General features: G+C 42.2%; 1 protein-coding gene and 1 long non-coding RNA gene across 2 annotated transcripts; one reads left to right on the top strand and one right to left on the bottom strand.

Annotated features, from left to right (window-relative positions):
* The first annotated feature begins 3659 nt into the window (after positions 1-3659).
* Positions 3660-10092, top strand: PNRC2 (proline rich nuclear receptor coactivator 2). The gene is made up of 3 exons (XM_079989057.1): positions 3660-3809; positions 6687-6895; positions 7355-10092. The coding sequence occupies exon 3, from the start codon at positions 7373-7375 to the stop codon at positions 7787-7789; it is 417 nt and encodes a 138-aa protein (XP_079845183.1). The 5' UTR covers positions 3660-3809; positions 6687-6895; positions 7355-7372; the 3' UTR covers positions 7790-10092.
* On the bottom strand, positions 4873-6687 carry LOC307223203. Its single transcript, XR_013842029.1, has 2 exons — positions 5106-6687; positions 4873-5009 (listed from the first exon to the last, which is right to left on the bottom strand). It is a non-coding gene; the product is annotated as an uncharacterized lncRNA (long non-coding RNA).
* Positions 10093-11858: the final 1766 nt, after the last annotated feature.

Below are 11858 nucleotides of genomic sequence, written 5' to 3'. Positions count from 1 at the left end.
GGTCACCCAATGAGCTTCATGGATGAGTGGGGATTTCAACCTAACATCTTTCAAATTATAAGCCAATATAAGCAAGAGCATTTTTGCTAAATTAGTATTTGAAAGATGGTGGAACTACCACTGAGCTTTTTGGCCGTGTAACCTGTATTATCTTCACTCTTCTTAACAGCAGCGAAAGTTTCCTTGGCCGTCAGCAGACATTGTGCTTTATGGAGTTCTCCCTGATCACAGGGCACATCGCTTTTGCTGTTGCTGTTGATGGCAAGGGAATTGTTTGCACTCAGCAGAAAATAAGAGAAGTGCAAGGGAGGTAGCCTATAATTTCCCTATGATGAGACAGGAGTTGTTGCTTCATTTCTATCAACCTTTTTGCGGAGCCGCTGACCCATTATTTTCCTGCTTCATCCTTCAGTAGTTTTGGAATTGGATAACTTTTTTTGCTATTGTAGTTTTTAAAGTGATATTTAGAATGGCAAGTAATTACATTTCTGACAGCCCTAAGGGGCTCAAGTTGGTGCCATTTAAAAAATGGAATTCTACCAATAATCCAGAGGCCAATCTGTACAGCTTTGAGGTGGTTTAGGCCTGTCTCTTGCTCACGATGGATGTGAATGTTTCTGGAAGAAATGAATCTGCATTGCGCAGATCGGTTAGCTGCTGTAGGGCGTGGCTTTCCAAAGGAGGACCTCTGTCTGGCACATGCAGCCTTGGGAGGGAAAAGAGCATGTAGACAACCTTCTTCATGCTCCATGGAAGTACATAGATAGGCCAGATGGCTAGACTCCAGGAATTCAGAGCTGAAGAAGGCGAGATTGGCAATGAGACATTGAATGAATCAGTCATCAAATGAACTTTGACTAAGGCTGTGTAAACATTACCATTAATGGCTCCAGTGCACTCCCACTACTGGTCTATGAAGCTGTGTATGCATGACTTTAGCCACAGTCCATATCTGTCCTGTTGTTTCTTGAGTAATACTACTGTTTGATGTGTTGTCTCTCAAACCAGATTCCATTCAATCTGAAAGCACAAGCTGCATTCATTTTGCAGTTAAGGTGAGGTGTGTATGTTTGAGAAAGTGGTTGCGCATGTGCAGATGATAGCTTCATAGAATAGGAGTTTGGCGGGCAAGGAGTGGGGCTGCAGGCATGGGAAAACATAAATGTGTGCCAGATTAAGACGTCCCCACCCCTTCTCTGGGGTGTTCAGCAACATGCAAATGTGACTTGAAATGCACAGGAGGCATGAATAACCTTTCTGCATTTAAAGCCACTAATGAGTACATATCCACATGTTTTTGAACACTTGAGTTGGGCTTTTGGCACCCATATAACCTGTGCCGAGAAATAAACAAAAAGTAGAGCCATAGCTTAATGGTAGAGCATCTGCTTTACATGTGGAAGGTCCCAAGTTCGAAGCCCCCAACATATTTAGGTAGGCCTGCGTGAAACCCTGGCGAGTGGCTGCCAGTCAGTGTCTGCAATACTGAGCTGGATGCTCCTTGAAGCATCACTAGCTTGTCTCAATGACAAAACATATGTACTTGACCAGGTTTTTAGACATGCAGGTGCCATACTTAACCAATTTGGCTGGGCCATTGTCTTAAAAATTTAACTCTTTTAACTATTTAATTGTTTGTTAACAAAGAGTTTGGCAGTTTCTTATATTTATTGTGAGCCACCCTGAGGTCACAGAATTGGGCAATTCTATTATTTTTATGTAAATAGATAAATCTTAAAAAATGTTTGTAGGGGGGAAACATTCCATTTTTAATGAATAGAATAGGGGCTAAATTATCTGGAAAGTAAACTAGAGAAATCCTTCCAATCAAACCCTGAGCCCCACTGCTGCAGCTTTGCATATCTTAATCCCTTCACCAAGATCTTCACTATCTTGCATTTCTATTCTATTCTGTTCTATTCCACCCTTCCTCTCAAAGGTGCCTAGGGTGCTAAACACAAAAAGTTAAAACAATATAATTAAAAATGAAAACATGTGTTATAGGAATTCTAAGGTCTTATATATATAAATTAAATGTTCATAAATGTACAAGGTAAACACATACATAAGTGTACAAGCCATGTGTCTGCAATAGTGCAGGAGAGCAATCCTGTAGCCATTTTGACTCTTCCAGTGACCTCAAATATTCCTCTGCAGTAAGGGAGGCCAATAGGGAAAGCCTTCCCATTGTCTTTTTGCTTGCAAATCCTGTCTTAAGGGTGTATTTGTGTATGAATAGGGTGAGCCTGTGACCTGGATTCAGGAGCCAAAGTATTAACCATCACAAAAGGATGGCCAGATTGCCCAGGTAATGCAATCCGTGACCATTATCAGGTATCCTGGCAGACAGTGATGTGATGTATGTGTGATGTTTTTCGGGGTGGTGGTGGATGGGTCTTGGGCTACAGGGTGGGCAATTTCAAGAGTCTTGCTTGCGCACCATTGTTCAGGGTTCTCCTCCCTCCTGCGTGTGGTGCGTGGGGACCCTTTTAGAATAGAATAGAATAGAATAGAATCATAGAATCATAGAGTTGGAAGAGACCACAAGGGCCATCGAGTCCAACCCCCTGCCAAGCAGGAAACACCATCAGAGCACTCCTGACATATGGTTGTCAAGCCTCTGCTTAAAGACCTCCAAAGAAGGAGACTCCACCACACACCTTGGCAGCAAATTCCACTGTCAAACAACAGTTTTGCAACAGTTCCTTTAATAAAGATCAAGCTTACTAGCTGTTTTGCTTCTCAATATACTCTGGTTGGCCTCTGTTACTTTCTCCTAGGATAGGGAACCTTAGAAGGACTCTATATGGGCTCCTGGAAACCAGGAAAGAGGAGCAGTTTTTCTTACAACACGCTTTAACTTGAAACATGGTGAAACTTGATCCTTTGGGCATATTCTCCTTATTTCAACTTTGATATTTGTTACACGAAATTTTACAGCCCAATTCCTCAAGGGACTTGAGTCCATGATCGGTCAGAGAAGAATGGAGGGAGGCAGGAACGAGTTTAAGAAAAGCAAGGCAGTTCTTTTATTTTTTCTGTTGCAACAGAGTTTCCCCTCCCCACTGCAAGATGAGGACCCAGAACAAGAGTGTGTAACAACTCTTACTTTAAAAACTGCCCAACCCCTCTCCAAAGACCACCCAAAAGCATCATACACGCATTCTCCCCCAGAATTCATGAGAACCGTATTTTGTTGAGGCCGGTGCTGTGGACTGTAACTCTGACGGGCCAAGCACAGTTCCCAGGCTTTTTTGGAGGGGGGACAAATGTACTCTAAATGTATGTTGTGTGATTGTGACCTAATGCACAACTACCCTCTGAACCGTTGATGAGTAAAAACAAGATACGTGCAAGACCGAGCAAGAGAAGCAGAACACCTCCCTCTCAGGAGCTGCTACAGTCTCTCCGCCCCACATCACATCCTCAGCTGCTCCCGCATCCCTTCATTTTCCCGACATGCCCCTCTCGAGAGAGGTTCAAATCAAACAACAGCAGCAAAAACAACTCCTCGGCCTGCGCCATCCTCCTCCTTTCCTTTTCCCTTTTAACCACTCCGAGTTCCCTCCCAAGCCTAGCAACAGGCGGACGCAATTCCTATTGGCTATCTGTTCTCACACTTCGCTCTCTCATTGGCTAGCCCGAGCGAGAGAGGGCGAGGCCCTGTTGTGCGTGGCTCCCCCCCTTCTCGCTCCTACGTAAGCGGGGAGAATGTGGCCGCCATTTTGTGTGCGAGTTTGCTTCAGCGGAAGGCGAGAGCGGCAGCGGCGGGAGGCGAAGAGAGGAGCGGAGCGGGCTGCGCTTTAGCGGTGAGGCGAAAAGGACTGCGGCTCCCGCGGCAGTCGGGAATATGTTGGGCGGCCGAGGGGAGGCTCTGGGTGCGGCGGGTGGAGGGAACCTCCGGGTGGGTTCGCCGCCATGTTGTGTCTCCCCCATTTAGGATGGGTCTTTCTTCCCTAATCGGTGGTGGAAGTGATAAGAAATGGTAAGGTTTTTAAGGGGGGGGGAGAGGAATCCGGGGTAGCTGGCGCCTAACTCTCTGTCCGTGTTTATGCGGAACTGAACCTCAGAGGGTTGTCTCCTCCTAAGCTCTACTCTTGAGTAGGCTTATTGAAATGGACCTACGTTAGCCGCATCCATTGATTTCAATGGGTCTTGTAAGAGCTCAAGCTCGTTTCTTCCTTCCCTTTTCTCTGGGCGGGGGAGAGACTCCGGTTTCCTTCACTCGCGTGAGATAAATAAGGCAGCAACAACAGGGCCCTTTAATACCAACAGCTACAAAAACCCGCATCGGGTTGTTCCTGACCAAATCATACACTGAGAGTAGACTCGCTGAAATTGGTGGACTTGGGTGATAGACCGTGTCCCATTTATTTCTCGGTGGATCTGCTCCTATGACTTCGTAAGATACAAGCCCGTTTCAAGACGTTGACCAGTACAGGGCCCTCCTAATAACGTTGGAGGGCTTTGTTTTCTTGTGGGAAAGGAGGAAATCGAAGCCTCCCCCCCTTGGTGTTGGCGGCGGGAAGGGAAAGACTTTAGGCTTCGGTTTCCCCGGAGGATTGGTGGTTTCTTTTTCAGCAGGGAGGCTTTACGAAATCCCCTTTGTGTTTGTGTTTTGTTTGTGTGTCGCGGTGGTAAGGCTTTACTTGGGAAACGAATTCCAGAAGTGAGAAGTATATAGGAGGTGGCTAAAGTATCCTGCCTTGTTTTGAATCCAGGACCGATTCCCCCCCCCCCCCCGTAGTGGTAAAGGAGGTTAGATAAGGAAGCAGGGTTGGGGGGGGAGGTCGCTATCAAAAACAATATGAAATATAATTTGGTGAAGAGTTTGCAGTGTGCGCAGTTAGGAAAATCTGTTACTACTTGTGATCCGGCTGAGGGTTTTGTTTTTATTCCTTTGGTCATGTGAGTGAGCAAAGAAAGTGGAACAAGTACAGTATGTATCCTTGATTTAAAGATCTTTCCAAGCAGCATACGAAAGAAACTAGCTAAAACGCAGCTTAAATCTGAAAACCAATCAGAAAACAAATATATGAAACATTGTGATGGTGTTGTAGTGCTCCATAAATAATTGAAATAAAGGGGTTTAAGATGCCACCAACTGCATACTGCATATCTCTGAGAGAGTATAATTGGCAACGGTGCATAGAGGATTTGCTTGAAGGAAGATAAGTGCTGCCATGTAGTTTCTATTGGAAGGAGGGAAGAAACGTTTTGCATGCAAAGGATACCAGGTTTTATCCCTGGCATCTTAGAAAAATAATAATTAGGGAGCAGAGCAGTAGTTGGTGAGACACCTCTTCTGGAGAGCCACTGCCAGTCAGAGTAGACAGCATAGGAGCAAACTCCTGGGGGCTTTGGCCCCCACAATGAAATATTGGGGGGGCTAGACCCACACAAAGTTGATGGGCATTCCCATTCAAATTGTGTGTGTGCACTGCATCATGTGACCGATTATGCAGGGTGGGGCTTATTTGGGCCCCCCACAACATTTTATTCAAGTTGGCACCCCTGATAGACAGTCCTGGACAAAATGGACTGGGTATAAGACAGTTTATGAATCTAACCCCCTTTCATATTGTCTTGAATGGGAGTACTGGCTTCTTGAAGACACTTTCCTGTTCAAAGAGCTAGCTGTGCTTGCTTTTTAAAGAAATAAATTCCGGAATCTTACTCTTCCTGAAAAAGGAGGATTCTGGTAGTCATAATCTCAGGAAAAGGATTATCTATTTTAAATTTGACTGACTCCAGTTAACGACCATAATGATTAAATTGTCGGGTACTGAGCTTGTTTAAATAGAAACTGTTTAATTAGTTTCAGCACTTGTTGCTAAATATCTTAACTACAAACCATTGAACATTTGCACTTATAAGGGTTTGCTGCTAAAGTTTTTTTTAATTGACATGTTTCTGGTTAATGCAGCCTTCCGTAGCTTTGTGTCCTCTAGATGTTTTGATGGGAATTGTATTCAAAAACATTGGGATACAGCACATTTGAGAAGTCTGGGTTAAATTACTATTGTAATGAGTGGGGAGTTAAGAGTACCTTCTGGAGTTAAAAATAAATACAGCGGATGCTCGGGTTGCAAATGTGATCCATGTGGGAGGCACGTTCTCAACCCACAGCGCCATGTCTGCGCATGTGCGATTCAGCGCTTATGCGCAAAGCGTGTTTTAGTGCTTCTGCGCATGCGGCAAAACCCGGAAGTAACCCGTTCTGGTACTTCCGGGCTCGGCGCGGTGCGCAACCTGCAAATGCGCAACCTGAAGTGTCTGTAACCCGAGATATGACTGTAGATGGACAAAGGCTGCAGTCCTGTGCATACTTATTAGTAAGCTTCCTTGAGTACACTGGAACGTCTGAGTAAGCATGCATAGAACTGGGCTCTTCCAGGTCCAGGCTTGTTTCTGTAAAGTGAGATCTAGCCCACAAATTCTTATGCCACAGTCTATATTAGTCTGTGCTTTTGCTAATATGGCTGCTCCTCTGAAATTTGATACCCATACTGAAAAAAATACTAGAATTACTAGATTTTTTTTCAAATGCAACTGATGGTTTAGAACAGAGACAATGTGTTGATATTATTTTTAAGAGAATCAGAATTCTATTTGTTCTCCAAACTGTATTTCTGACTAGGAGCTATATCTGATTTGTTTTTTTAAAAAAACCTTTATCTTTTCAGAGCTGGGACTTCTACCCTAGAAGCCCGTGTGCCGAGAATCCGATGTTGGGCTCGGCTTCGTGGCTGAAAACAGCAAATCAGCCCATGAGAACTACCATTCCTAGCCAAAGGAAGGGGTCCAGCAGGAGTCAGTATCTATTCCTTCAGGTCTGGCAGCAGGAAATAGAACAGGAGGTGGAGACTGTGGAATCTGAAGAGAGAACTGAAAGGTAGAGGACAAAACAGCATTGGAATATCACAAGTACTAACCTTCTACAATTAAGACCTGGTCTTTGAACCACTTGAAACCCATCTATCAAGCTTCTTGAAGCCTTCAAATTATGTCTTTGTGAGGGACTAGGGATTCCTTGGCGTATAATGCAACCTTTAAAAAAGTTTGCAAATTAAACTTTTAAGTCATTATGACTTGTTACATGGTGTAGCTTGAGGCTCTTAAAGCTATGGTTAATGCTGTAGTTTTATTTTTTAAAAAATAGTAGTGGCATGAAAGGCCAGTAAAGTCATTTAGATTTTTGTCTTTTTAGTTTGAAAACACAAATCTGATAAATAATTTAATCTCTTTAAGCAAAGGAAGAATATATCATTTAGAATGTGCTTTGTATCTTCAATAAACTTTATCTGGCTTTCTGTTGACAACTGCATTTGCTTTCTTCTCTGCCTTGCCCTAGGTGACACTTAAGTTGAAGATGGGGGGTGGAGAAAGGTTCAACATTCCATCTACCCAGCCCAGAAATACTTCGAAGAACCACCAACAACTGAACAACAGGAAAAAAAGCAAAGATCAAAATTCGCAGATAAAGAAAATCCACAAAAAAGAGAGGGGACATGGATGCAGCCCATCATCTGTAGCATGGCAGGCCATGCAGAATGGGGGGAAGAATACAATGCACTTCCCAACTAACCAGACTTGGAGTCCAGCTTTATCCCACTCCCTCTTCATGCCTCAAACCAATGAAAATTATGCTGGAGCAAAATTCAGTGAGCCACCATCGCCCAGTGTTCTTCCTAAACCACCGAGCCACTGGGTAACTGTTTCACTTGACCCTGCTGATAAAGAAATCATGACTTTTCAACTTAAGACCTTGCTTAAAGTCCAGGCTTGAGATACAATCTATGAATACATTGGGATAAAAGATACACATTATCATTTCAAATTCCATAAGGTTGGTCTGCATTGGGTTCCCAAATGCAAACCAAGACACATCTTATGGAATTCATGAGCTGTGTAATAGAAGTTGGGTCAGTTTTTTATGTCATGCGGGGAATCCCCACTTGGAAACACCCGTTTTGGGGTTTTGTGCACTGGTTAACACCTATTTTGGGGTTCTGTGCACTTTTATCAACTTCTGTGCTACTGATGCACCATTGTAATCAATATGTAGTCTGAACCAACTTCTGGTGTGGTGCTGGAATTACAAACACTACCGGGCCCTCTTAATAAATATTTCAGTTGCCTTCCCTTTTGGAACTGCTTGATGGAGCATGTATTTGGGGGAATTAAAATTTAACACCAGCTGACTAAATTTACAACCACTGCAATGCAAAGTGATTGCAAAATATCATTGATTTCCCCCACATACTGTGAAATGTTAGTAACTTTTTGCCTAGAGTTTCTAATTAAAAAAACCACAAACACCTAAAATTGTTTTAAGAAAGCCATTTAGATTGTGATGGATTTTATTAGTTTACGAGACCTGTATCATTTGAACTGGTGGTTTGGGCGGGTAGGCATCCATCCAGAACCCTGTGACCAAAATGTAAACGCTTAAATTTGGAAATCTCATTCTGTATAGAACTTGTTTAATAAGAATGAAAACATGGGCATGCACTTGATCTTTAGCTTTTTATACAACCATAGAAATGTATTGCATCGAGCACAAACAGTCTATGTGTGCCAGGTCAAGAACATTTTTGCATTGCCGGTTGACTGCCAAAAGCTTTCAAAGTGTTTTTTTGTTCACAGAATTTCACTGAGCTGTGTGTTTGAAACACATTCTGTATGTTTTGTATCTTTTGCTGAAACAGAACTGTTGAGGCCAGTCTGAAATTGGATGATATGAACTTGTTTAAATGAACTTAGCAAGTGTAAAACATCCTTTATCTAGGGAAAAAAGAGCCATGTAAATAAATGTAAAACTTTGTAGCATATGTAAATTTATGCTGGGCTTTCCTGCCAAGATGAAATATTTTTAGTACAAAACTGCTGAATGTAAGAAGACCATGCTAAACACATGGCATGATTTTTTTAAAATAAAAAAAATATTAAAAAAACCTTAAAAGCACATGTCTGTGCCATTGCACTCAAGTATCAGTGAGGGTATATGCCCCCATTTTTTGGCTTTGGTTGTTAAGTTGAATTTTAAAGTAACCTTGGTACAAAGAGAAGCTGCTTTTTAAAGGTAAAACAAGCATTTTTTAAAAAAGTTCAGGGTGCAATGGAGCTGAATTGTGTCCTTGGGCAGCAATTCTAGACACACTTAACTTGAAAGCAAGCTTGATTACATCTGAACTACTCAAGTGTGTTTAGGATTGGGCTGTTGAGGGAAGGCTGCATTGTAGCCAGTAAATGCTTTCATTTTGAATGTACTGAGTAAACAGCAGAGACAAACCATTATCAGAAATTTAAATACCCACAATGGTAGTAAGTGTAAAATAAAGATCTGCCAAAAACCCATCTTTTATTTGTGACAGTCTAATCTTAGTTGTGACTCAGGTTGGATATTTTATTTGGTTTAAGAGTATGCATTTGAACTCATTACCGTTCCTAGCAGCGTTGAATGATGCAATTAAGGGTTGTATACCATGTTAGTCACACTTGAGTAGATCCATTGGAATTAATGGGCACGACTAAACCAGGTCAATTAATTGCAGTGGATCTGCTGTGTGGAACTTTGCTCTCTCAGGCCTGTAGTTCAACTATCTCATGACACACTTGAAAACCAGTTTTCAATTTCTGCCAGCATCCAAGAATCTACAGAATTGGATATAATTTCTTAAATTGTATGTGGTACATGACTTGGTAGCAATGGAAATCTTAAATTCCTTCCATGATGAATATCTGGTGGTGATACCAAAGGTGGATTTCTACCAGTAGTTACTAATAAACATGTTTAATTACTTTAGAAAGTCTCTGCAGCACTTGACAATACAAAAGTGCATGTTTTATCTATTTGTACATTCAAAATGTTTGCAACCGTGAAGAAATTTTACATATTCCCAAATGAAATGTATTGGGCATCTTGAAAAAACATAAGTATTGTTTCCCCAAATTGTCATCAATATGTTGAAATCATTGTTATAGCCCAAATGTAATTCTGATCTAAATTTCATGTTTGAAGTACTGCTTGAATTTGAATTAGAAACAAAATTTAAATAAAAAATCGTAATGTTTTCTCTCCCCTAATAATGTGTTGGCTTATTTTACACAAGCTTTCCCTTTTCTGGGGTGTGTGGGGGTTCTACACACTTTAAATGTACTGTAAGCTGCAAGATTAAATCACTTGGTCACACTATTACTTAATTTGCTTTATCTTAGAATTATGGATTTGGGTTTGTAAATTGAATATGCCTTACTCTTCTCAATCTGAGTTTATTAAAGAGTAAAAGACTAGACCTTATGTATATGTTGGTAAAGGATGCCTTGGAAAGAATGAATGGGAGAAAGACAACAGACAACAGGCTATGGGAGCGTAGCCTGAGTTTTCTGTTGTCTTTCTCCCATTATTCCTCTGCAACTGGAGCAAAGAAGCTATTTAGACAGGATTTGGTGTGCTTAATAATAATAATAAATTTTATTTATATCCCGCCCTCCCCAGCCAAAGCCGGGCTCAGGGCGGCTAACAACAATAAAATAGTGCAACATTCTAAAAACATTTCATTATAAAAATTAATTAAAATCAAGTTGATGGCAACCATAAGCTTAAGTTCTGTAAGGATTGCCAAAGCAGGGAGTCAGGCTGCGCCCTGACCAAAGGCCTGGTGGAACAGCTCTGTCTTGCAGGCCCTGCGGAAAGATGTCAAATCCCACAGGGCTCTAGTCTCGTGACAGAGCGTTCCACCAGATTGGAGCCGCAGCCAAAAAAGCCCTGGCTCTAGTTGAGGCCAGCCTAACCTCTCTGTGGCCTGGGACCTTCAGGATGTTTTTGTTTGAAGACCGTAAGTTCCTCTGTGGGACATACCAGGAGAGGCGGTCCCGTAGGTACGAGGGTCCTAAGACGTATAGGGCTTTAAAGGTTAAAAGCAGCACCTTAAACCTGATCCTGTACTCCACCGGGAGCCAATGCAGCTGGTATAGCAGTCTCGCTGGGGCATTCTGCACCCGCTGGAGTTTCTAGGTCAGTCTCAAGGGCAGCCCTACGTAGAGCGAGTTACAATAATTCAGTCTGGAGGTGACGTCACGTGGCTACGTCAGGGCGAACAAAATTAAAAGCAACTGCACAACTTCAGAGTGCTCTTTCCCATCTCTGGTTTGTCAAGCCTGCATCGTTTGGATGACAAAATGCAACAAGGACTCGTAGCTGCTCACTAAATCAAATGTGCATCCCAGGGACCTCAACAAACTTACAAATCAACCAAACCTAAAGTGATTGTTATGGCCAAATAAGAAGTTGAAACACTTGTCTGCCAGAAAACTAGTGGTTATTTAGCTTACAGTGTAGACACATGGGGAATTTGGAAGGGTGAGCAATGAGCAATACTGGCTTTTAGAATTATAATGTATTAACTTCATTTGAAAAGGAATAATGAAAGAACTGTAACTCACTTCTTGTGTGGTATGTAGCCAGTGGAAAATGATAGGAATTCATAGGACTGCATCTGTTTTAGGATACCTGACCCTCCAAAATCATCCCTATACCCAACAACCTCTCTTACTTGCATCATGGTATCTTGTAGCAGTTACATGGTTGAGGGATTCCCTGCTCCCTGTACCCACAAATGCAGGGCTGGAAAAGCACACAACCCTGTTGTAGTAGCCAACCATTCTTTAATTTTCCAGGAAGCTTCTGTCATATAGTAGCCCCAGTGCACATCTGAACTAAGGTATGGCATGGATGTAAAGATAGCCTCTCTAGTGTAATACATATGTACACTGAATATAAATGCAGAATGAGCCCTTAAGACTATGAATATGGAGGTTTGTGCAGGGTGCATTTGGCATGATTGTCTCAAAGG

The sequence above is a fragment of the Podarcis cretensis genome (assembly GCF_951804945.1).
Source record: "Podarcis cretensis genome assembly, chromosome: 8".
Lineage (NCBI taxonomy): Eukaryota > Metazoa > Chordata > Lepidosauria > Squamata > Lacertidae > Podarcis > Podarcis cretensis.
The sequence above is the reverse complement of the archived record's forward strand: the minus strand, read 5'-3'. Positions and strand labels throughout refer to the sequence as shown.